Source organism: Erpetoichthys calabaricus, chromosome 14, assembly GCF_900747795.2.
Source record: "Erpetoichthys calabaricus chromosome 14, fErpCal1.3, whole genome shotgun sequence".
In the NCBI taxonomy this organism is placed as follows: domain Eukaryota; kingdom Metazoa; phylum Chordata; class Cladistia; order Polypteriformes; family Polypteridae; genus Erpetoichthys; species Erpetoichthys calabaricus.
Genome location: NC_041407.2, coordinates 31,798,069 through 31,825,774, shown reverse-complemented (window position 1 = coordinate 31,825,774; position 27,706 = coordinate 31,798,069). Strand labels below are relative to the sequence as shown.

The window sequence follows — 27,706 nt, the reverse complement described above, 5'->3', positions numbered from 1 at the left end:
CATCAGCAGTTAATAATTTTTTTTTACAAAGTAAAAAAGTAACTAGAGTTCTGCATTGGACTCCTGTCTGTAAAGTCGTGCTGTTTTCCTCTCACAGTTCCAAAAGTACATGGGGTTACCAAGGTGATACCCCAGCTTTTGTCTAGGTTTTTGTACAAGGGCTAGACAGAACGTTTTTGACTCCTGGGGTAAATGTAGCTTTTTAAATAAGCAGACAGATAAATATATATGCATGAACAAAGTAACCAATAAATGCATGTGCGGTAAACTCCGTTTTTGAAATTCTCAAGATTCTTTATTTGTCACATGCATAGTTATACAGGACAACACACAGTGAAATGCATCCTGATCCGCTTATCAAAAACTGTGCAAAGTTAGAAGAATATCAGTTAGATTAACAAAAAGTCATAGATTGAAAGATAATAGTACAGTATAGTAGAACATAATAAATAAGTAAAATTATGTGAATAAAGTAGAATTAAGTGTTAAGGTGCAACAGTGTAGTAATTATTGTGCAAAACCAAAGTTAGACTGGTGCATAGTTAAATGAGCCGGTTTGTTTGTTTGCACTACTGCGATCTTTACTTTCTTTTTTTATATTTTCTAATTTTCCTACTTTCATATCCTTTAACTTTCTCCACATGTGTATAGCGCGTTTTTTTTTTTTTTTGAGCCTTTCTAATTTCACTGGTTTCATAGTCTCTAACCTGCTCTGCATGTGTTTAGCACCAACATTTGTAAACATCTTTATGAAGTTCTACTTTGTCTTTTAATTCTGAGCCGTACAGTACAATACATAGAACAGAATAAATCCTCAATACAGTATAAAAATAAAAATTGTAGAAGTACGGAGTAGAATTTCACATTAGATGATATCTCATAATATGATTTGGATTTGTTTTAAGTCCTGGAGACCTCATTCATCAAGCTGCCTCCCCCATTTTGCCATTCCACATCTGAAATAGCGCTAATCCGATGAAAGGACCCCTCATTCCCACGTCCCCATTCATCAGGGATGACTTTACCTTAGTCAGGCAATCTACAATTTAAAGAGATTGTTATTTTCTTGTGAATTGTTACATATGCATTATTTTCACTTTTACTTTAAAAACTTTTGTAAAAACAATACTTGTTTCTTTATTTCCTGCCCCACGCGAGGTTACATCTCTTTCTTCCCAGACGTATAATACTGCTCGTGTTGTGAAGGGTGTTGTGGCTGAACGTACGCTAAGGATATGCCTTTGGATCATTTGCTGTCTTTTTGCTGCTTGCTAGCTGCCTCTTCTGCCTGTCGCATGTCGTTATTTTAAGAGCTGGCAACACATGATGCTTGCCTGCCAAAAGTAATCCAACAACTGCTAGCTTAGAGGTCTGTTGACTTGTTTTAAATGATGGCTCACTGCCTGGTCTCGTGTGACGTTGTAAAAGCAATACCTGTCTTTTATTTCTGGCCACAGACATGGTTGAATTCTTTCTTGCAGGATATATAACGCTGCTTGCGTTTGTTTGGGTAGCTGCTGTCGCAGCTTTCTCCACATGTGTATAGCGCCGTTTTTTTTGTTTTTTTTTAGCCTTTCTAATTTCACTGGTTTCATAGTCTCTACCCTGCTCTGCATGTGTTTAGCGTCATTTGTAAACGTCTTTATGAAGTTCTGCTTTCTTTTACTCATTGTCTTTTAATTCTGAGCCAGATTGGACGTGCTTTTTTTTTTCAATTCCACTTGTTCCAGGCTGATAATTACTATCCTTATTTTCTGAATTTGCACCACAATTATTCTTTTTTTGCTTTTTTTTCTGTCCATTTGAGTCTCTTTTCTCACTTGTTCCGGGCTGATATTTTCTAAATTTGCACCTAGATTATTGTTTTTCTTTTGAGCATTTTTTTTTCTCTCCATCACTTTTGGGTCTCTTTTCTCCGCGCTTTTCTTTCTTCTTCGTTTAATCGTCGACGTTTCATTTCTACTCTATTCATTTCATTTCTACCCTATTCATTTCTATAGTATTGACCTTATACACTTTATATGCACTAAGAGCCCTGGACCTGTGTGTGTGCTGCATGACTGCCTTTACACTACTGATTTGTTTTTTTGATATTGCTTGTAAGTAGAATGTGTCTTGCAAGACTCTCGTTCTATGTTCCCGTGAGACGCACCGTGGCAGGTCTCTTTCGTCTCGCGGGTCTTTAAATTATCTTCCGAGAAGATCATGTATCGTAGACTATCAGGCAGGGGACAGGATTTCTTTTTATAATAGATAGACTAATGAATGAAAAGATTCTTTAGAAAAATTCAGCAAAATGATAGATACAGTATGATAAAAAAACACTTTTAGCAACTTGCTTTACAGTTACAAACACTTTTACTACCACATGGAAAATGTTGAAACTATTATTATCTACTAAGATTCAGTGTTTAAAATATTAAAAGAAAAGGTGGAACACATAAATAGTTATACTATTGAACTCATATATTATATTACAGTATGTATTAGCTTAATGCAGCTTTCTTTAATACACAGTAAATGAACAAAATACTTTCCTTTCAGATGAAGGGTTGCTGTTAGAATGTGCTCTGGCTGGAAACTTATTCATAAAACAAATCCTAGCAGTGCCTCTTCAAATGTCCCTCCACAACGTGATAGCTACACTGAGCGACTCCTGCAACTTTCTTGTTTCTCTTGACACACCAGATACCTCCTTGTTATCGCCGTTCATTGTAATACAAATAAAAGTTGTGGTTATACCCATCAACTTCAGCAAAACCAAGGTGAGCAGCACTAAAGTCGTTCCTCAGACATGGGAAGGTTGCCAGGACCCCATGTAGCCCAAAGGTAAGACACAGTACTGGTAGGGTCCACTGGGGGTGCTAAAACCATTTTTTCCATTGGCAGACTCTGTCAAGGTGTTCTGCAGCAGCCTTTTATCATGTTGTGGGTTGACAGGAACCGAATTCCACCCAAACACTCCAGGAGATCATCCACTCTCAGCATGGGATAGGCAACAAAATGGCAGAACAGGTTTAGCTGAAGGAAGACACTGCAGATATACCAACTCCCGTTAGGCTTGGAGCAAGAATAAGGCTAGAGTAGGGGCTATATCTTCCCTCATTAACCCCCATGTCCAACACATGCTTGATCTCCAACTATATCTCTGCCTTCTCCTCAGTGAGGTGGTAAAGGTGTTCTAAACTAATGCCCCTGACTAGGCAACAATGTCATTGGTGAGCTGCCTTAAAATGCTCCTTAACCTAGGGCCTTTTTTTGGAGAAGTACTAGATATTGCAGGAGAAAGGGTTTGCCTCCTCCTTCCAGCAGGCTTTGGAGCTGTCTTTCAAAGAAGCTCCAAAGAGAAGAACCCTGTTGAATGCTGTGAGACCTTTTGGAAGGTGAAAAAAAAAGAAGTGGAAAGAGTTGGTCCCAATCTCTCCTGTCTGCATGAACCACCCATCTCAGCATTTGTTTGAGCATTTGGTTAAAGTGCTCAATCAAGCTGTCCATCTGAGGATGGTAAATGTACATCCGGAGATAAGTTATGTGCAGCAGCTTGGTCACCTCCCTGAACATTCAGGACATGAAAGACATAACCTGGTATGTGAGAACCTCTTTAGGGATAATGTCTTGTTTGAAGACCCCCAAGAGTTCCCAGGCAATCATTTCAGAATTAACCGTTGACAGGCCTTTGTGCAGCTGGTAGCATAATCCACAAGGATAAATATATATATGTGAACTCGAGCCAAGTGATTGAACAGGCTAACAATATGCACACAGATCCACTTGAGCGGAATGTCGATCATCAGCAATAGGATGAGGGATGTGCAGTCCTGGCTATCTGGGTCAGTTGGCACTTGGGACAAGACCTGCAAAAGTGTTGCAAGTCCTCATGTATGCCTGGACAATAAAAGGGGGTCTGTAATTTTCTCCAGGGTTTTTTCTTTTTCTAAATGAACCCAGAGAAGGTGTGTGTGTATAAAGTCACAAACCCTGAGGCAGTAGGCATGCAGGATACATCCACTACCTGGTGCAACAGATCAGATTCTAACACAAAATGTGGCCCAGTGGGTGTGGAATCACCAGTAGATTGGACATTAGAGCATTTCTTGCACACTTCAGTGAATATTATTATTAATCATTCCACTGTTTGCATATACAGTAAAAGACATCAGCAAGGAACAATACCGGAAAAGTGAGGCAGATGGTCTAGCATAAAATCCAGCTGACATGCTGGCTTCTCCAGACCCACAGTTGGCTGCATCATACTGGGTAGCCATGCTCTTACCTGCTCATTTGCATGGCATGGTTTCATCTTGAAACAGCGGGGTGCCATCCACAACTAGCCTCTGTTTCAATATGGTGCATAGTCAGTTGGAGTCACTTTTTATTTGCAGCCAGTCTTGTCCCAGTATAATGATGTTGGGTGGCCGTGGTAACACCACTGCCCATGGCCTATTTAGACCATTGTACAGGTGTATCTTAATAAATCAGAATATCATTGAAAAGATCATTTATTTCAGTAATTCAATTCAAAAAGTGAAACTTGTGTATTATACAGATTCATTACACACAGAATGATATTTCAAGCAATTATTTATTTTCATTTTGCTGATTATGGCCTACAGGTAATGAAAACTCAAAATTCAGAAAATCTCAGAAAATTAGAATATTATATAAGTCCAATAAAAAAAGATTTTTAGTACAGAAATGTTAGCCTACTGAAAAGTAGGTCCATGTATGTACTCAATACTTGGTCAGGGCTCCTTTTGCATGAATTACTGCATCAATGTGGCGTGGCATGGAGGCAATCAGCCTATGGCACTGCTGAGGTGTTATGGAAGCCCAGGATACTTTGATAGCGGCCTTCAGCTCGTCTGCATTGTTGGGTCTGGTGTCTTTCATCTTCCTCTTGACAAGATTCTCTATGGGGTTTAGGTCAGGCAAGTTTGCTGGCCAATCAAGCACTGTGATACCATGGTCATTAAACCAGGTATTGGTACTTTTGGCAGTTTGGGCAGGTGCCAAGTCCTGCTGCAAAATGAAATCAGCATCTCCATAAAGCTTGTCAGCAGCGGGAAGCATGAAGTGCTCTAAAATTTCCTGGTAGACGACTGCACTGACTTTGGACTTGACAGGTGACATGGCTCCCTAAATCATCACTGACTGTGGAAACTCACACTGGACCTCAAGCAACTTGGATTCTGTGCCAATCCACTCTTCCTCCAGACTCTGGGACCTTGATTTCCAAATGAAATGCAAAATTTACTTTCATCTGAAAAGAGGACTTTGGACCACTGAGCAACAGTCCAGTTCGCTTTCTCCTTAGTCTGGGTAAGACGCTTCTGACGTTATCTCTGGTTCAGGAGTGGCTTGACACAAGGAATGCAACAGTTGTAGCCCATGTCCTGGATACTTTTGCTTCACATTGCTTCATAATCCTCTCAAGGCTGCGGTTATCCCTGTTGCTTGTGTACCTTTTTCTGCCACATTTTTTCCTTCCACTCAACTTTCCATGAATATGCTTGGATACAGCACTCTGTGAACAGCCAGCTTCTTTAGCAATGACCATTTGTGGCTTACCCTCCTTGTGGAGGGTGTCAATGACTGTCATCTGGACAACTGTCAAGTCAGCAGTCTTCCCCATGATTGTGTGGCCTACTGAACCAGACTGAGAGACCATTTAAAGGCTCAGGACACCTTTGCAGATGTTTTGGGTTAATTAACTGAGTGGAGTGTGACACCAGGAGTCTACAATATTGAACTTTCACAATATTCAAATTTTCTGAGATGCTAAATTTTGGGTTTTCATTAGCTATAAGCCATAATCAGCAAAATGAAAAGAAATAAAAGCTTGAAATATATCACTCTGTGTGTAATGAATCTGTATAATATATGAGTTTCACTTTTTGAATTGAATTACTGAAATAAATGAACTTTTCAATGATATTCTAATTTATTGAGATGCACCTGTACTGTTGTGAATACACATACCATGAAACAATGGTTATGCTGCTGCAAGAGTTGTACAGGGTGAGGATGAGGAGTCTGTTTAACCTGGCTGTGCCTAAAAAAGGAATCAAAAGATGGTTAAGCATGGTTGCATTGCCCTTCTCTTTGGGCTCACATGCAGTCTATGGGGTCCTCCAGCCTAGGCAGTTGGGAAGTTGTTCACAATATGGGCTGGCTCCCCACACCAGTAGCAGCAGACAGTCGTCTGGGCTTGCTCTCTCCTTGGACTCCTTTGCTGTCTCCTTGGTGTTCCAATTCTGGTAGTGCTGGCTCTGTTTTCAGGGCACTAGCAGTCCAGGGACATCTTCTGTCCTCAGGTTTTTTTGGTTTGGACTTATAATAATATATAATCTTTCTAAGATCTTCTGTGTCAGCTCATGACTGCCTTCATACTGGCTGCACCAAAAAAATCATACGTCAGCATCTCCACCAAATTCTCCCCAGGGCAAAGCCAGCAAGCCAGATTGTCCCACAAATCAAAAGTTTGGGCCTGGGCGAGCCACTCTGGGTCATAATGCCAGTCCCAACACCGTTGAGCCAGGCAATCAGCTGCAAGCCCACACCTGGAAAATATCTCCCTCTTAAACATTTGATAGTCCTCCACAGCATGCTCATCTATGTTGTAACAAGCACACTGCCTCTTTCACAGTTTGGCCAGTACTTTCAATACAGAGAAGCAATGGACAAAACAGCATTAAGATTAAAAGAAAGAATCACATAAGCACAGAACTACACAAAGCAACACACATTAAACTCACCAAACTCCCAAGAACATTCAAAATGTACTGCAAGGAACTGTGGGAGACCCTCCAGATTTAGAGTCAGAGGGCAGTTCCTGGTGGTGATTGGCAGATTGTCCTGCCTCTTGGGGGACCACACACAACATACATGGAACATTACAGAGACATTGAAACATAAATACAATCTATAACAAATAAACATAAACACAATTAATACACACAAAAGAATAAAAAATAAACAAAGATGACATATAACATGAATTTGAATCCCTGGCTGGGATAAAACAGTCCAACCCAGCCTTAACAGTGAGCAGTTGACTATATGCTTCACACAGTTTGAGAGCTCTTTTCTCTCTTATGTCTAATTTCCAGAATGAAACGCTTTTCTCCAGTCATGCCTCTTTTTATCTGGACCTGACCTGAAGGGGCTTTCTCCAGTGTCTGCAGGCGTGTTTTTCATGGAACTGCAAGTGAAAGAGTAAGGACAGCTAGTGACAGCATCTACTCTTGGTCTGGGATGGTATCTTTTACCTTGCATAAGCAATGAAGGTGTTCCTGAGATACACATGCGTGACAACTAAAGTGGTTTTAAGCAGAAACAGAGAAAGTTGCTTACATTATGATGTTCTCACTCCAGAAGCAGTGCACACATAATAAAATAAAAATTTTGTCCTTTATCTATTATTACATTTTATGTGCCTGGCTAAATGGAATTTGTTTTTTTGCTTTTCCCTAATAAATACTGGAGTTTTTTGCTTTTTTTACTAAAAAGATATGCTAACAATTCAAATAAAAAATATACAAATAATACATGCTGTGTGTCAAGAAAATAAAGATTTTTAACTTTATACAGCTGCATTAGGCTATCTTTGGTTTTTGGGGTGGAGCAATAGGGAAGTGTTATCAGGATACAGAGCTGATGTGTCGTTAGTGAGCACTAAAGGATTCAGACACCACTTAGCGTCTCCTGGTGGCTTAGTACTGAGAAAATGTGCAGCGATTCTAGTGTTAAATACTTGTATTTCCCAAAATGGTCATCTTCACTGCTTGGCCACCGGCCTGGAATATAGATACTGCTCACAGCATGTGTATCAATGATATAATCACACTACAGTGACCAGTACAGAAAACTGTAAATATAGCATAAAACAATATTGCACAATGCATAATAATAGTCCAGTTACCTCACATTCTGCTTTTGCAACATAGTAAATCCAGACCATTAAAAACAGTCTTGAAATTGGGGCATTGTGCTCCATATTAAACAGTAAACAGAATAACAATAAACCCTTAAAAGTATAAAAGTATCAAAAACCATATCAGGAGCGAGTCTGATTACAAAATCTAATCACATTTATTTTAACTAGTCAATGTACTGTACAAGGATGATAATAATAAATTGATAAGAATAAGTTATTCTGGACAACAAAACCTATAGAGTTTATTCACCTTAACTTTATAACTAAATCACCTAAAAAAGAACATTAACAGAAAAATGGTGTTATTATATCCAAACTTTGTATTTTGAGCAGTAAGTTGCACCCTTTTTGTTGCACTAGCTGCTGAATTACACAGCTGCTAATTGTAAATTCCGGAGTGATTGTTCATCATAAAATAATTTCTTATAAAGTTTTGATTCTGCCTCTTCTGCTTAAAAAAAATTAAGAGTGATGCATCATTTTTTATTTTGGATAGGCATGTATGTTCCTCAGAAAAATCTAGACCAAATCCAAATAAAGAATGCAGAGGTTATGATGTTGGCAGCGGACGATGCCACACTGTATTCTAAAATAGTGGTGAATGAATCAGTTGGCATAAGATTAAAAATCGGATCACATTTGCTTCTTACTATGAAATCAGCAAGAGACTTGTACTTGGCAGATTGGTCTTACATTTTTTTTTTTTGTTCTTTATTTCACCTTATACAATTTCTTGTATTAGGAATTTGTTAGTTTTTTCGCATACCCCATGGGGTCAGAGCACAGGGTCAGCCATTGTACAGCACTCCTGGAGCAATTTTCACATTTCAGCCTGCTTACACATTTTGAGGAGATTACAAGAGTATACTAACAGCCATGACACTAATGATAAGTCTAATAGAATATTTACACCTAGAGGATAAGTTTGGTTTTTTTCAAGTCAAAGTTACTTCTTCGCAAACATGGTGCATATTATTTTGCCACATTAAATTGCATTCTAAAGTGATGGATATTTTATAAACTTAAAAAAAAATAACTAACCCACTTTTGCTTTTTATAATGGAGGTAATGGGTACAGAGATCCCATTGTATGGAAAAGACTTAAAACTTACCAAATATTTCTATCTTTAGCCATAATATCGTTGAGTATTAATCCGTATCTTGAGATTACACATACACTCACTGGCCACTTTATTAGGTATACCTGTTCAAGTGCATGTTAATGAATAATACTAGGGGGCTCTGCCCCTGCTTGCTTCGCTCACCAACCCCCGGGTTTGGTTTACCGGATATACAATTTAAAGAGATTGTTATTTTCATGGGAATTGATACATATGCATTATTTTCACTTTTACTTTAACACTTTAGTAAAAACAATATTTGGAATTAACTTTTCTTTAAGATCGCATTGAATTTTGATTCCGTGTTTGGACTTACATCGTGACAATGCAATGTATAACTGCCCGTGAGTGAATATCGTTTCTTTCTAATAAATAAACTGAATTTTTCGAATGTTTGTCCTTGTGATTTGTTAATTGTCATAGCAAAAGCTATTCTCACTGGAAACTGTAAACGTTTAACATGAATGGCATATCAAGATCTCCTTTTGAATTGTGCTTTGCTTTTGGATATACAGTACATGAATATCAACTCTGTCTTTGATATCTCCATCTTTTGAAACTATTATCGCTGACAGTTCGTCACGTTGGTTTATTATAAATGCCACCGTGATCTTTCGGACTCATATAGAAATCCAAGAAAATTTCTTTTGACATGTTTTGCAGACAAAGTTTGTATAAAGTGCGATACTTTTGGACGTATGGATTTGTTACCATTATTATTGGCTGTATACTTTCTAATACGTCTGATCGTTTAACTCTTTTGATTCTATGTTGCATCGCTTCATGATCAAAAATATACACCTGACCGAATTGTGGTTTCTTTGAAAATAAACTTGTCGTAGCTTTAATTGTTGCGGGACCACAGATTCTCATAGCATATGGTCCATTATTGTGTAAATCTACGTTTTGAGCAATAAATGTTGCGAACACAAACAGATTATTGTAGATTCAGATATTTTGCCTGTAGTGTTTATGGAGTTCACTTTCACCAAACAACAAATCTTTTAATTCTCGCAGATATGCCTCTTCATTGGGAAGAAACATTACTTTTCCCTGATGGCAAAATGAATCAGATGATCTACAAGTCTCCGACTTAAACTTTAAAGCAGAACAATATCTACATACTTCTGTCATATCACCTATGTCCATATATTTGATCTCTTTTTGCTGTTCCATTATTTCACCGAGTAATAATTTCCATTCGTTAGTGCTAATGCGATTTTTACTATCTTTTTTTGATACTTTAGAATTTTACTACTTTCGTAATCACTAACCTGCTCTGCATGTGCATCGCGCCAATGTTTTTGAACATCTTTATGAAGTTCTACTTTGTCTTTTACTCTTTGTCTTTTATTTCTGGCCCTGCTAGGTTTTCAGTTCCACTTGGTCCAGGCTGATTATTGCTTTCCTTATTTTCTTTTTTGCATGCTTTTCTCTCCAAAGCTTTTGGGTCTCTTTCTGACACGCTGCTCTTTCTTCTTCTCTTAGCCGTTAATGTTTCATCTAGAACATTTAAAATGGTTGTCCTGATAAAATATATAAGAGCCGAGAGTGCAGGAAGTGTTTTTGCCAAAAGCATTCATACGATTGAGAGGTTAAATGATTGTGGTCTTGTTTGAAAATGGTTGTAAGTAGGGCGTGACTTGAAAGAATCTAATGGCAAAAGTCACCATCTCACGGGACGTGCTTCCAAAGGTTGTAAGTATGGCGTGACTTGAAAGAATCTCATGTTAAAAGTCTCCATCTCGTGAGACTTCATTCCAAAAAGTCTCTTCATAAAGTCACATCTTGTCCCAAGATTTGTTTACTATAACAGAGAGATGTAAACAGCCAGTCACATGGCAGCAACACAATGCATGCATTTTAGCGTGTAGACATTGTCAAAATGACCTGCTGAAGTTCAAAGTGAGCATCAGAATCGGGAAGAAAAGTGATTGAAGTGATTTTGAGTGTGGATGGTTGTTGGTCTCAGTATTTCAGAAACTACTGATCTACTGGGATTTTCATGCACAACCTAGGGTTTACAGACAATGGTCTGAAGAAGGGAAATATCAGTGAGTGGCAGTTGTCAGGGAGAAAATGCCTTGTTGATGCCAGAGGTCAGAGGAGAATGACCAAACTCGTTTAAGCTGATGGAAAGGCAATAGTAATTTAAATAACAACTCATTAGAACAGAGGTATGCAGAAGAGCATTTCTGAAATCACAGCACGTCAAACCTTGAATCAGTTGGGCTACAGCAGTAGGAGACCACACTGGGCGATACTCCTGTCAGCTAAGAACATGCACTTGAGGTTATTGGACAACAGAAGATTGGAAAAATCTTGTGTGGCCTGATGAGTCTTGATTTCTGCTGCAACATTCACATGGTAAAGTGAGAATTTGGTTTTAACAACATAAAAGCATGGATCCATCCTGCCTTGTATCAATGGTTCAGGCTGGTGGTGGTGGTGTAATGGTGTGAGGAAGTTTTCTTACTATACTTTGAGCCCCTTAGTTCCAATTCTCAGTGGATGCAAAAGAGAGTTCTATCACTAGAAAAAGGACTGGGAAAATCTGCAGGGACAAGGACAACCAACTGGGTCAGCTGAAGTTAAGAAGATCCAGCTCCTGGATAGTATATATGATGAGATCATCAGAGACCTCAGGCTATCAAGTTATAAAACAGCTGAGGACATTTTCAGACTGCTAGAGAACCGTTATGGCAATAAGACTATGATTGCCATAGAAATTGTTGAAGAGCTGGAAAAGATTTCTGCTATAAGAGGGAATCAGCCAAGAAAAGTAATTGACTTTATCCAAGCAGTGGAGAAGGCCTTAGCAGATCTCACAGAACTTGAAAATGTTGGTGCAATCAAGAACCCTCTTGTGATTTAGTTCATAGAAAGCAAACTATCTGAAATTGTGAACAAAGACTGGTTCATGTTTATATTTGGCCCTGTGAATGGTGTCAACCCAGGCAACCACTTTGATGCTCTGCTTCCTGCTGGCATACCAATGGTTCACAGCACTGAGATAACACCCAAGAAAGCTATGGTCAGATGCTAGGACAAACTTTGTTGGAGCCAAGTCAGCTCTTGCAGAGCTCTAAACCTTTCTGAATCACCTAGAAAAATTGGATTTAATAGAGGAAGTTGCCAAGCATGGAACAGAGTGATCTTGGAAGATCGATGCAACAGATTCTTCTTACAGGAATAGGGCAGCAGAAGCAGCTGTTTGTATTGTGAAGAGGACCCTGCATAACCTGAGGAGTGATGGTGTTTATGGGGAAAATTCCAAACTTTTCCCTATATGTCTGCCAACTTAGCTAATAAGAGACCCATAGATGCTAGGACACAGAGTACAGAGGACTGCATTGAGTATGTCACTCCTAATTTTCTTTTATTAGGTTGAACTGGGAAAAGCGGGGATCCAGAAAATGTTGACTTTGAGAGCTATCCCTATAAAAGATTAAGAGTTATCCAGGGGGAAGTGAATAGGTTCTGGGAGAAATGGAGTCAGTTGGCTGACCCAAACCTCTTTGTAAGAAAAAAGTGGCATACAAGAGAGAGGAATGTTGATGTTGGGGATGTAGTTTGATTGGCCGATCAGAATGCCTTGAGAGGTCAATACAAATTAGCCGGAGTGATTAAAGTAAATGCTGATAATAAATGCATTGTGAGAGATGTCAGTGTCAAAATATTCCCAAGCTATCCAGTTGCAATTACAGAATCTACTATAAAGAGTACTACTAACATTAATGAGACTAAGAAGAAAGCTGTGAATAAAATCCCAGCTCCAGTTCTTCATAGGAATGTTAGACGTCTAGTTGTTTTGCTCCCCATAAAAGAACAAAAGTGTAATGAGTGGGCAGTGTGACATTCCTGTGTTTGCAACCAGGAGCTCAAGTGGGAGGTTTTAAGCTGAGTTTAAGGCGTTATTTTTTAATAGATTTCAATAAATAGTAGTAGGAAAAAAAAGAAAACAAACGATACTGTGGATGTTTATTTTAAATAAAGATTGAAAGTAAAGAGGGTCAGAAACTTCTTCCGGAGATAGGGGTCAGTGTGCTGCTACACGGAAGAGACGCTCAGTTGTAAAAAGAAGGCATGGAGAATACAATTGTGAATGAAAGAAAAAAATAAGAACACGAAGGAATTGGAAAGCTTAATGTATTAGCTACGGGCGGCACGGTGGTGCAGTGGGTAGCGCTGCTGCCTCGCAGTTGGGAGACCTGGGGACCTGGGTTCGCTTCCCGGGTCGTCCCTGCATGGAGTTTGCATGTTCTCCCCGTGTCTGCGTGGGTTTCCTCCGGGCGCTCCGGTTTCCTCCCACAGTCCAAAGACATGCAGGTTAGGTGGATTGCCGATTCTAAATTGGCCCTAGTGTGTGCTTGGTGTTTGTGTGTGTCCTGCGGTGGGTTGGCACCCTGCCTGGGATTGGTTCCTGCCTTGTGCCCTGTGTTGGCTTGGATTGGCTCTGGCAGACCCCCATGACCCTGTGTTCGGATTCAGCAGGTTGGAAAATGGATGGATGTATTAGCTGATTTTGGAGACATTACTGGTATGTTAAAAACTTCCCCATTTAATGTAAAACGTTTCTGAATTATTTAAGTAAAAAGTTGAGTAAGTTAAGTTAATGTACGATATTACACAAACGTGGCTATTTTTAGTAACTAGCGCATGTTCGAAATAATGAAGTGTATGCGTATATAAAAATGTAGCATTAGGAATGAAAATGAGTTTTCTTGTATTTTCTTTGTTTATTTAAAGTTATCAACCTACTCCTAATTCTACTCCTGTTCCTGTTATTACTATTGCTCTTGCAGCTTCTTCATCGTTAAAAAGCATCAAATAATGGAAAAGAAGAATTGTTCCATACGTCCTCTTTAATCAGCTATAGCCCTTTTTAAGTTTGGGCAGACATTGATGCAATAAACCCCGATATCCTGACAGTGACTTTTCAGGAAGACTGTTGTCACTACAGCAAAGACTAAGATTTGCACAATCCTCATTAGAGAATTGCTGTTTGCCAATGATATGGCCCTGACTTCACATACTGAAGTGGCCCTCCACCCGTTTTGTATATGCCTGCAGGGAGTTTGGGCTGGCTATTAGCATAAAGAAGACCAATTTCATGGGCCAAGACGTCCCTGCTCCACCTTCGATGAACATAGTCAGCACAGTGCTTGAAGTCATCGACAACTTTATTTACCTGGGTTCCATCATCAGCAGCAACCTTTCACTCGATTGAATCAACAGGTGGATTGCCAGAGCTACCAGTGTGATGGCCAAACTAAGCAAGAGAGTATGGACCAACAATCAGCTGACCATGAACACCAAACTGAATGTATACCAGGCATGTGTCCCCAGCACCTTGCTGTATGGCAGTGAATCCTGGACTACTTATGGAAGGTAGAAAAATCATCTAGAGCGCTTCTACCTTCACTACCTACAATGCATACTCAGCATCACATGGCAAGACACCAACACCGCCATACTGGAGCAAACCAACTCACTGAGCATGCATCTTCTCCTTAGCCAGAGATGATTGAGCTGGCTTGGACATGTACATTGAATGCCAGATTGTTGTATTCCCAAGGAAGTTATGTATGGAGAGCTGGCCACAGAACATCGCCCATTGGGCCACCCCGCACCGCAGTATAAAGGCATTTGCAAGCATAACCTAAAACTGACAGGCATCAACCCAGAGAACTGGGAACAGCTCACAGGCAACCGAAGTGGCTGCTGCTGAGTCGTTCAAGAAAGCATCAACAGAGGCGAAGAAAGATTCAAGCAGCAGGTAGAGGACAGAAGGCAATTCAGGAGGCAGAAACAACAAACTCAGGCTCCAGTTTCAAAATCCAACCTTGTATGCAGTACCTGCAGAAGGGAGTAGCTGAGCCACTCCAGATGTTGTACTCAACTGCACTTTGATAGACTGACCATAGCGCAACCATCATCTTCCAAAATGGATGGATATCTGTATGTTAAAGCACCAATGTGAGGGGAAGCCTGCCTAGGTTTAGTATTCTGTAATAATCAGGATAGAACTGATGGTGTAGAGGTGATTGAACCATTAGAATCAAGTGACCATAATATAAAACAATTCATAGTGTTTTGGAAGAGTACCGATGCAAAAATTAAAACTGTTAACAGAGCTCAGTATGTGCGTCTTGGGAACTGCACGTCTGACATTGTGGTCAGCAACACAGGAGCGCCACAGTGGACTGTACTTTCTCTGGTCCTGTTCAGCCTATATACATCGGACTTCCAATACAACTCAGAGTCCTGCCATGTGCAAAAGTTCGCTGATGACACTGCTATCGTGGGCTGCATCAGGAATGGGCTGGAGGAGGAGTATAGGGACCTAATCAATGACTTTGTTAAATGGTGCGACTCAAACCACCTACACCTGAACACCAGCAAAACCAAGGAGCTGGTGGTGGATTTTAGGAGGCCCAGACCCCTCATAGACCCAGTGATCATCAGAGGTGACTGTGTACAGATGGTGCAGACCTATAAATATCTGGGAGTGCAGCTGGATTATAAATTAGACTGGACTGCCAATACTGATGCGCTGTGCAAGAAAGGACAGAGTCGGTTATACTTCCTTAGAAGGCTGGCGTCCTTCAACATCTGCAATAAGATGCTGCAGATGTTCTATCAGACAGTTGTGGCGAGCGCCCTCTTCTACACAGTGGTGTGCTGGGGAGGCAGCATTAAGAGGAAAGACGCCTCACGCCTCGACAAACTGGTGAGGAAGGCAAGCTCTATTGTTGGCATGGAGCTGGACAGTTTAACATCTGTGACAGAGCGAAGGGTGCTCAGCAGGCTCCTATCAATTATGGAGAATCCACTGCATCCACTTAATAGTATCATCTCCAGACAGAAAAGCAGCTTCAGCGACAGACTGCTGTCACTGTCCTGCTCCACTGACAGATTGAGGAGATCGTTCCTCCCCCAAACTATGCGACTCTTTAATTCCACCAGGGGGGGTAAACGTTAATATTTAACATTATACATAGTTATTGTCTGTTTTTTTTTTGTTTTTTGTTTTTTTCACCTGTATTATTATCATTCTTTAATTTAATATTATTTATTGTATCAGTATGCTGCTGCTGAAGAATGTGAATTTCCCATTGGGATTAATAAAGTATCTATCTATCTATCTATCTATCTATCTATCTATCTATCTATCTATCTATCTATCTATCTATCTATCTATCTATCTATCTATCTATCTATCTATCTATCTATCTATCTATCTAATGCTGATAGTGCAAATTTTGAGCAGATGCAGCAAAGTCTAAGGAGACAGTTGATACATGTTTTACAAATAATACAGGAAGGTACATATCTAAATTTGGAATTAGTAGGAAATTAGTAGGAAAAACCCCACAGTGGGTTAATAAGGATTTGAAAAAGAAGCTGCAAAGGAAAAAACAGATCCTCAAGGTGTATAAGAGGAATAACTCCCATGTGAATCATAGTGTGTATGAGAAGAAGAGGACAACCATTAAGAAGGATATCAGGGAGGCTAAAAGGCAGTTAGAGAGGAATATAGCAGATATGGGTAAAGATGACCCAAAGAGATTCTTTTATTATTTTAGTAGAAAAAAGACAGTCAAGGAGGAGGTGAAGTGTGACAGGAATAGTAAAGGAGAATTAAAATATACAGACAGTGATATAGCAGACGCTTTAAACTTGCATTTTCCTGAGGTCTTCACAAGTAAGGAAATGGATAACCTCCCAGCGGTACCAGGGACTACTATGAAAGTACAGAGTGATTTGGAAATTGTAGAGGGAGAAGTACTGCGCAGAATAAATAGGCTGAAATCAAACAAATCACCAGAACCAGATAATGATTATCCTTAAGTTCGTAAGGAAATATGTGACTACCCTTGATCCACATTTTTTGGAAGTTGCTACACACTGGGGAAATTCTGAAGAACTGGAAAATGGTAAACATTGTATAAGAGATGATTGGGCAGATCCGAGTAACTATAGGCCAGTAAGCTAAATGTGCATCACAGGTAAAATAATGGATGGTGTTATTAAATACAAGATTGAGCAATGCATGACAGGAATATGGGTTTTACTGAACAGTCAGCATGTTTTCAGATGAGTGTGGTTGTGTTTTACTAATATGGTGGAATTCTATGAGGAAACAACAAAAAAACACAATCAGAGTGGAGCATATGATACTGTTATTCTTGACTTCCAGAAATCATTTCATAAGGTGCCACTTGAGAGGTTGGGCATCAAACTTAAAGAAGTGGGAGTTCAGGGAGTGGTGTGTATATGTAGACAGAATTGCATCAGATACATGAAGCAGAAGGTGATGGAGTGAGGAACCTTTTTAGAATCGGGAGAAGTAAAGAGTGGTGTCCCACAGGGTTCAGTGCTAGAGCTACTACTAGATTTGGATAGGAAATAAATATCATGCTGGTTAAATTTGCAGATGAGGCCAAGCTGAGTGGATTGGCAGATAATATAAAACCTGTTGAATCATTACAAAAGGACGGACAGCATACAGGCTGAACAGATTTATGGCAGATGAAATTTAATGTAAGGAAATGTAATATATTACACAATTTGAGGTCCAAAAATTGAAATTACATCTTATGAGAAGGATTTAGAAGTCATAGTGGACTTATCAGTATCAACTTCTAGACAGTGTTTAGAAGCCATTATAAAGGCTAACAGACTAGCGCGATATGTAGAATATAAGTTCAAGGTGGTTATGCTGCAGCTTTATAATTCACTGGTGAGGCCTCATCTAGAGTACTGTGTACTCCAGGCTACAAAAAAGACATAGAAGCGCTAGAACAAATCCAGAGGAACATCACTATGCTGATTCCAGGACTGCAGGGGATAGGTAATGAGGAAAGATTTAAACAGCTGAGCTTTTTCAATTTAAGCAAAAGAAGATTAAGAGGTGACATGATTGAAGTGTTCAAAATTTTGAAGGGAATTAGTATTGTGGATCAAGATGATTAAAATGAGCTCATCACGAATATGGGGACACAGTTGGAAAGTTGTTAAGGGTAAATTTTTCATTTCAAAGAGAACCATAGACACATGGAATAAGCTACCAAGTAGTGTTGTAGAGGTTCAGAACTAGATTTGATGTTATTTTAGAAGAAGTAAGTAGTAAGTGGCTAAAATGAATTCGAGAAGAACATGGGGACACAAAAGAAAATTGTTAAGGGTATATTTTGCACCATCATTTGGACGTTTTAACACAGAGAACATTAAACACATGGAATAAGTTACCAAGTAGTATGGTAGACAGTAGTACTTTAAAGACCTCAAAGCTCGACTTTGATGTTTTCTGGAGTAATTATGTGCATAAGACTGATGAACTTTGTTTGAGCTGTATGGCCTATTCTTGTCTAAATCTTTCTAAGGTTTTAAAGTTCTAATGAATCAATAACTGTCTCATTTTTTTCATCAATCATATTGCATGTTACTAAAAATTGAACCCCAATCTTTTTATTTAGTTTAGTAATATATTTAATGTGCACAATCGCTGTTTTAAAACTAAGATATCTATAGTTTCATCACCTAAATTATGCAATTCTTGCATTAATTTTTCAGTGGTATAATGTGCATTTTTACCAATGTTAAGATGTTGCATGAGGAACTAATCTTTTGCAAACCAGCACACACAGTAGATCTTAAAGCTGTGAGACAAGCATGTATTTGCATTTTTTTCCAAACTGAAAATCATTTTTTAATTTGATCTATGCCAGTTTGTTGTAGGATTTGTTTTTTCTTTATAACTGCACAAGTTTCAATGTACATCTTACTTTCTTCAGGATTAACTAAGATTTCTTTTCGAAGTCTTGTGCATGACACAGTTATCTAAGTGACTTCTTTGTGTGTGGATCATCTCTGACTTTTTATACATATGGCATAAGTTATTCCATTTTCTTTCGCTACTAGATAGTGAAATGTTTTTACTGTTCATACCTGATAACTGGTGTTTAGATGAATGGTTTTCATTTGAAAGAGACTGTGTAGAAGGTAATTTACCAGTCAGACCCACCTTGTACATAAACAAGTTTGTTGTAGATTTGATAACTTCACCAATATGCTATGAAATGTAATCTTTTATAATATAATTAAATAAAGTCATTTTCTCGGTTACGTTTTTATTCATTATTGCTTACTATGATAGTGTTTTGAATAGGATCAAATTAATAATTTACCCTACATTAATCTTAAGATGTTTAGGCTTTTATATTAATGACTGTCAATAAAAGCAACAATTACTCTGAACCTGTTTAATAGTAGTAGTAGTAGTAGTAGTTTTTTATTGTCATTTCAACCATATACATAGTACAATACACATAAAATAAAATAATGTTTCTCCAGGACCCTAGTGCTACATAGAATACAGAACTACAGAAAATAAACTACACATTTAACATAAAGTACATGTGTGCAAGCTTGTGCAAACATTACAGGACAGTGCACAGACAGACAGTGCGGTGCCAACCAGTCCACATTTATGATATCTACAGGTACAAAAACTTAGCAGGTTATGCCAAAATGTGACAATATCTTAAAAAGAACAGATGTAAACATGACACTGGAAGTAGGAAGAAAGTAACAGTATGATAATAAATATATGATAATAAACATGATCTAGTTGAGTGGGAAGGTGTGTATGTGTTATCAGTCTAGTTTCTGAGTGTTTAGGGATCTTATGGCTTGAGGGAAGAAACTATTACACATTCTGGTACTGAAGGCCTGAATGTTTCTGTACCTTTTTCCAGATGGTAGGAGAGTAAATAGTTTATGTGAGGCGTGCATTGGGTCCTCCAAATTGCTGGTGGCTTTGCCTCATGTAGTGTACATGTCCGTGATGGAGGGAAGAGAGATTCCGATGATCTTCTCAACTATCCTCACTATCCTCTGCAGGGTCTATCAATCCATGACAGTGCAATTCCAAAAACTAGACAGTGATGCACCCGTATAGGATGTTCTCAATAGTCTCTCTGTAGAAGGTGGTGAGCATGGGTGATGGGAGATGGGCTTTCCTCAGCCTTTGCAAGAAGTAAAGACATTACTGGTCTTTCTTGGCTATTGAGCTGGTGTTGAGGGGCTAGGTGAGGTTCTCTACCAGGTGAACAACAAGGAGTTTGATGCTCTTGACGGCCCCCTTGCTTGAGCCATCGATGTACAGCAAAGAGTGGCAACTTCTACATCTTTTGAAATCAACAACCATCTCCTTTGTTTTGTCTACATTCGGAGACAGGTTGTTGGCTTTGCACCAGTTTGTTAACCTTTGCATCTCCTCTCGGTATGCTGACTTGTCATTGTTGCTGATGAGGCCCACCACAATCTGGTTGTTAGCAGACTTGATAATGTGGTTAGAGCTGTGCATTGCAGCACAGTCGTGAGTCAGTAAGGTGAACAGCAGTGGACTAAACACACAACCCTATGGAGCACCTGTGCTCAGTGTGGTGGTGCTGGATATGGTGTTTCTAATCCTGACTGACTGAGGTCTCTCAGTCAGGAAGTCTAGGATCCAATTACAGAGGGAGGTGTTCAGGCCCAGCAGGCTTAGCTTTCCAATCAGGTGATGAGGAATGAGTGTTGAAAGCTAAACTAAAGTCTATGAACAACATTCACACGTATGTGTCCTTCTTGTCCAGGAGAGAGGGCCAAATGGAGAGTGGTGGCTATGGCATTGTCTATTGAACAGTTTGGGCAGCATGTGAACTGCAGGGTGTTCAGTGAGGAGGGCTGCAGGGTCTTGATCTGCTTCATGACAAGCCTCTCGAAACACTTCATGATGATGGGTGTGAGTGCAACAGGACGATAGTCATTGAGGCAAGACACTGACAAATTCTTCGGAACAGGAACAATGGTAGTAGTCTTCAAGAAGTTTGGAACAGTGGCATTACTTAGGGAAATGCTGAAGATGTTAGTGAAAACATTCGTTAACTGGTCTGCACATTCTCTGACCACCCTACCAGGAATATTACTTGGTCCAGCAGACTTCTGTGGGTTGACTCTGTTTAGAGTTTTCCTCACATTGGCTGTGGTCAGATGCAGTAGGTTGTCTTCCTTGCCACCATGTTGTTCTGCACCTCAAACTGTGTGTAGAAGTTGTTCAGTGCATCTGGAAAGGAGGCATCACTGTCACAGATTGGTGGTGCTATCCTGTAGTTAGTGATAGCCTGGATGTCTTGCCACCTGCACCTTGTGTCACCAGTGTCTTGAAAGTGGCTGTGGATTTTCTGGACATGGACTCACTTTTCTCCTCTGATGGCCTAGGATAGTTTGGCCCTTACTGTTGTCAGGGCCACTTTATCACCTGCTCTAAAAGCGGAGTTCTAATCCCTCAGTAGCTCAAGCACCTCTGCAGTAACACATGGCTTCTGATTGGGGTGTGAGGTGATGAACTTGGAGGCAGTAACATCATCAATGCACTTGCTGATGTAGCTATTCACTGATGCCATTTACTCCTCCAAGTTAGTGCAGTCACCACTGCTTGCAGCCTCTCTTAACATGTCACAGTGAGTGTGCTCAAAACTGTCTTCACCTGCCCCAGAACTGTGTGAATGGCTCGACAAGTGGTCTATATAGCATAACTGAATGGTGATCTGAATAGCCACAAACTCCATGAAAACAAAGATGCAACAGCCTCTAAACTCACACTGAGTAGTCTGCTGAAGTCGGATGTAATCCAGTTTATTGTTCAGGGAGCAAACATTTGAGAGCAGAATGGACAGCCAGCCGGTTACGGCTTGCTATTAGCCTAGCACGGATTCCTGCCCTCTTTCCGCTCTTCCGTGTCCTCGCATACCGCTTTTGCATGCCCCTTCTCTGGACATCGGTATGAAGTGACTGAAGGCCTGCCTCTCCAGCAGATATTCCTTTTTGAACAATTTCTGTACTGCAAAAGTGTCTGGTGATGGTAGACACAAACACTGGCTTGTGTACGAGACAGCACTATGTTGGGTCTGGGAGGCTTCTGCGAGGTACTGCTGCACCGCCATCTCACAGAAATATTAGCATTAAATTGTTTCACTTGCACAAAGAGAATTTTGAATTAGAGGTTCTGCACTATCCTTTTCCCCCTCACAATGACTACTTTTTGTACAAATTGTTTTGCAATTTATTTGTAAATGTCCATCTCTTGTTCCTCTCTTCAGCTCTGTGCTGAGTTTGCAAATTTTTTTTTGTAAAGCGCTTTTGAATTTGCTGTCCTCACTCCTCTTCCTTCCCAAACTAATACAGGTCAACTATTTTTTTTTTCTCAAACTGTTTTTCTTGCTGTTTTACACACCACACAGCCTCTTCCACCCACTACAACTGCAGGTCTCTGGGATGACACCCCTGATGTCACTTCCTCCAGGCACGCTTCCTTAAATCCTTCCACTGCCAGTTTTAGAATGCCAATGGTTTCTCTGTGTGTTGTACTCCCAACTGTTGCCACAGTTAAGAAGACAATTTGGTGTTTACTTCTCTCTGTCCCCAGACAAGGCATGCTTTCTTTATAATGTAATTACGCTCTTAACTGGCATGCATAATAGGGAGCATGCCTTGGATGGTCTGTGCTGAGGTTGAGGGAATATTTGCTAGACCTGTCTATTCAACAAAGAGAAAAACAAACAGCAAAACTAAAGTGCAGCACAACTGCATGAGCTGGGCAGCTTCAGAAATCAGCAAAGCAACACTTCCAGCAAAAAGGCCCTAGAGGAAACACTGGTTTATGTACTTTTTACTATATATATATTTTTTTCTGTTTGTATAAAGTCACATTTATTGTCATTTGTACATAGTACAATGAAATATGTACTGGCATATCTCCACAGAACAGTTGACCAAATACAATACAAAATGAAAATATGAAAAAGTATGCAGTAGTTTGCTTGCAAAATATATATTCAATTTTATATATGTTGTGGAAGACAGCCCGGACACAGACAGGTAGATATGTTTAAAAGCACCACCACACGTTTATTTACAAGTCAACTATATACAGATGCGCACACAATCCCCCAAAACTCCCCCAAAGTCCAGGACTCACAATGCCTTTTCCTTCTTCAGATCGCCTCTGTTCCTCTCTTTCCGAGCTCTGTCCATCTACACTCCTGACTCCAGCCATCGATTTATCCCCAGCCGGACGTGCTCCAGGTGCCTCCCGATTAGCTTCTGCTGGCACTCCCCAGTGTGGCGGAAGTACCAGCTGCGCACCCGGAAGCACTCTGGGTGTCCCTGGTCTTCTTCCACCCAGCACTTCCGGGTGTGGCGGAACTGCTGAGGGCCAGGGCTCCTCAGGCATCGGGGCGCCCCCTGGCGGTGACCATGGGTCCCTATAGGGTTGAGCTTCCAAGCTCAGTTCTCGTGGTCCCCAAAGCCACCCGGGTGGTTGCTCCCTCTCAATCTGGAGGAGGCGTAATCCCTCCTCCGGTCCTTCCGGGCATCCTGGCTAGGTTCCACCCCCAGCCGCCTGTGACAATGTATAGTATATATTGTAGATGCCACATGGGCTGGACGTGCATCCCGGCCAGTAGAGGGGATTGTTCCTTACCTGGATGAGAACTCCTAATAGGCAGATAAGCATCCTGGCAGGAGAGGAAAGAACGAGCAGACTCGGAAGCAAGGATCAGAAAGGATGGACGGACAACCCATTGAAAACAAAAGATATTGATGGGGATTTTTTATTCCCCCAGCACATTAGATGGCAGCAGCACCAGGTATCAGTGCCCAGTGGAAAGCCAGCAGGGCATGCAGGGAAATGTTGTCCAGCAGAGCAGGCCTGCTGGAGTCACTGGGTGCCGCAAGAGTGCGCTGGCACCAGAAGTACTCCTGGGTCCTTAATACTTAATATACTGTGTGTGTATATATATATATATATATATATATATATATATACAGCATATATACAGTACTGTGCAAAAGTTTTAGGCAGGTGTGAAAAAATGCTGTAAACAAAGAATGCTTTTAAAAATGGAAGTGTTAATCATTTATTTTCATCAATCAACAAAATGCAGTGAATGAACAAAAGAGAAATCTAAATCAAATCAGTATTTGGTGTGACCACCCTTTGCCTTCAAACCAGCATCAATTCTTCTAGGTACACTTGCACACAGTTTTTGAAGGAACTCGGCTGGTAGGTTGTTCCAAACATCTTGGAGAACTAACCACAGATCTTCTGTGGATGTAGGCTTCCTCACATCCTTCTGTCTCTTCATGTAATCCCAGACACACTCGATGATGATGAGATCAGGGCTCTGTGGGAGCCATACCATCACTTCCAGGACTTCTTGTTCTTCTTTACGCTGAAGATAGTTCTTAATGACTTTGGCTGTATGTTTGGGGTCGTTGTCCTGCTGCAGAATAAATTTGGGGCCAATCATACGCCTCCCTGATGGTATTGCATGATGGATAAGTATCTGCCTGTATTTCTCAGCATTGAGAACACCATTAATCCTGACCAAATCTCCAACTCCATTTGCAGAAATGCAGCCCCAAACGTTCAAGGAACCTCCACCATGCTTCACTGTTGCCTGCAGACACTCATTATTGTACCGCTCTCCAGCCCTTTGACGAACAAACTGCCTTCTGCTACAGCCAAATATTTCAAATTTTGACTCATCAGTCCAGAGCACCTGCTGCCATTTTTCTGCACCCCAGTTCCTATGTTTTCGTGCATACTTGAGTCGCTTGGCCTTGTTTCCACATCGGAGGTATGGCTTTTTGGCCGCAACTCTTCCATGAAGACCACTTCTGGCCAGACTTCTCCGGACAGTAGATGGGTGTACCTGGGTCCCACTGGTTTCTGCCAGTTCTGAGCTGATGGCACTGCTGGACATCTTCCGATTTCGAAGGGTGATAAACTTGATGTGTCTTTCATCTGCTGCTTTAAGTTTCCTTGGCCGACCACTGCATCTATGATCCTCAACGTTGCCCGTTTCTTTGTGCTTCTTCAAAAGAGCTTGAAGAGCACATCTTGAAACCCCAGTCTGCTTTGAAATCTTTGTCTGGGAGAGACCTTGCTGATGCAGTAGAACTACCTTGTGTCTTGTTGCTGTGCTCAATCTTGCCATGACATGAAACTGTCTTCCACAACCTCACCATGGTAGTAGAGTTTGGCTGTTCCTCACCCAGTTTTAAGCCTCCCACACAGCTGTTTCTGTTTCAGTTAATGACTGTGTTTCAACCTACGTGTGACATTGATGATCATTAGCACCTGTTTGGTATAATTGATTGATCATACACCTGACTATAATCCTACAAAATCCCTGACTTTGTGCAAGTGTACCTATAAGACTTGATGCTGGTTTCAAGGCAAAATATAGTAACACCAAATATTGATTTGATTTAGATTTTTCTTTTGTTCACTCACTTTGCATCATTTTGTAAATTGATAACAATAAACAATCATTATTTATATTTCTGAAAGCATTCTTTGTTTACAGCATTTTTTCACACCTGCCTAAAACTTTTGCACAGTGCTGTATATATATATATATATATATATATTTATATATATATATATATATATACATGCGATGTTTGAGAAGCTGTGCACACCCTGGTAGTCATATCTGAAGAAAGAACTTCCCCAGACAGGAGGAGACAGGTGAGACAGGAATCCCACAAAGTAAGGACTATATCTCCTGCAGCACCCCCTGGTGGCACCCACCAAACCTAACAGCGCTGTGTTCTGGAACTCAAATTCCCAAGATGCGTTGTGGGAATCTGAAGGGAATGTGAATCCCAGGGACGCTGCCCTCTAGCGTATCAGTGGACACATAAAATGGATACTTATGTCTCTCCTTGTCCTCCCAAAATATTTTCCTCCCTGCTGGGTAAGAATACTTGATCCCATCTGCTCAGAGAGCATGTCCTTCTGCTTTCTTTTATTGTGGCTTCCTGTCTGGACAAGGAATCACCCTCTGGGATTCCTGACCATCTCCTAACACTCACTCTGTTGCAATATGGATTTGCAATCATTTACACCGTTGATCTTATAATTTGTTCTTATGATAGACACTCCACGTAAATACAATGGTGCGAGTTTCAATGGCCCTGTACTGTTTACCAGATGGGTGGAGTGAAAAAAGTGGCCAGTGCAAGATGGCTGATGTATTTAATTATGTTGTCTGCCTTTCTATAGCAGTGAGTGTTTTACATGTCTTGATAAGAAGGCAGTTATACCTTTGTGTGTCTATTCGATGCCTTAATTGCAAGCAGGGCCGGCAGTTAAGCAAACGTTTTTCTCAGTTCCTGCACTGAATACTTCTCTTGTTAAAAGAAAATAAACACCTATGTTAAATATGGTATACTTTAAAGAGTTCTAAGAACAATATGTTATTTGCTCTATTCACAGAATCTTCAAAGATGCCAAAAAAAACAAGGGACAGGATGACTTTCTTGGAAACATAGTGATAAAGCTTGAGGTGAGTGATGTGATGTACTTCAGTATATACACACAAAATTTGGACCTTTGTAAACTGCAGTATAATCAATAAAATTGTTAACATATACATTTATTATTGAAAGCACAGTTGATCTGTGCACAAATATCTGAAAAGATTAATAATTTCCAGGGATTTTTATTACAAAAATTTTTTAAATATAAAGCCGCAGCTTACTGATTTTGCATAAAGGTGTAAATAAAGTTACTGAAGAAATAGTTTGTTACACATGGCAATATCTCAGCAGAACTTGGACAAATTAAATAGCAACGAAATCATCACAAGGTGGACAACATATAAAAAGAGAAGAGGACGTGAGCTGGAGTTCCAAGAAATTTAGAAGGAGTTTCAAGGAATCCATGTCAAGATAAAGAGGAGCATGAGACTATAGGGATATCAAAAGTTGGCAGTAATTTTTTTGAAGATGCTTGTTGTCATGAGGATTCACACATGAGTTGCTGACTGCTGACAACATCTGTTTTTTATTTTTAATTTAAGAGAGAGAATTGATTTTGCCAAGCAAAGTTTTTTTTTTTGTTATGTCATTGCCTAGACACCATTCTAGAGCTGATGCCTGTCATAACTACTAGAAACTTTCATAAAGTCTAAACAGGCCAGATTAATATATTCAGTGGCTGAAACATTTGAAAATCAACTGTAGATAAGCTATGTTAACACATGGTCAAAAGTTAGTGAGTTGACCTTTAAGGAGTTCATTAAATTCAAAGTTGTAAACAAAACTAGATTCATGATTAGAAAATTCTAACAAAAAGAGTGCTCAAAAATAAAGATATCTTCCAAAGTCATTTCTTTAAATTTTCCACAAAGTTCGGACACGGTTTAATGCACACAGATGTCTTTAATCCATGATGTCATAGGTCATTTGGAATGTGTATCATGTCTAGCAACCATATAGCATCATAGCAACCAGACACATAAAACGATCATGCATCTGAAAGCTAGAAACATAAAATGGTAGTACCCATAACAACAAGTACAGGAAATAATGATGTCCAAGAAAAAATAATCTAAATGTAGATGAAATGGCATTATCAAAATAACAGCAACAATAAAAAAATGAATTATTGAAAAAGAATTAATATTATTTGCACAATATTAATAATGTCATACAAAAAGAAAGTGGAGAGGAGGTGCATGGGCAGAAATGCATAGCCTGTAGTTGTTAAAGAACAGGAAGGTACCCACTGTAACTGCAGCAGGTC

The 27,706-nt window shown here is 39.9% G+C and overlaps 1 protein-coding gene across 3 annotated transcripts in view; it reads left to right on the top strand.

Moving 5' to 3' along the window:
• The window catches only part of unc13d (unc-13 homolog D (C. elegans)), a 407,222-nt gene that overhangs the window by 152,514 nt on the left and 227,002 nt on the right, over positions 1-27,706 (top strand). For all 3 annotated transcript variants that reach the window (XM_051936229.1, XM_051936228.1, XM_051936230.1), the window contains one exon: positions 26,396-26,465. In XM_051936229.1, the coding sequence (XP_051792189.1) occupies positions 26,396-26,465 (70 nt within the window). The remainder of the gene's footprint in view (positions 1-26,395; positions 26,466-27,706) is intronic.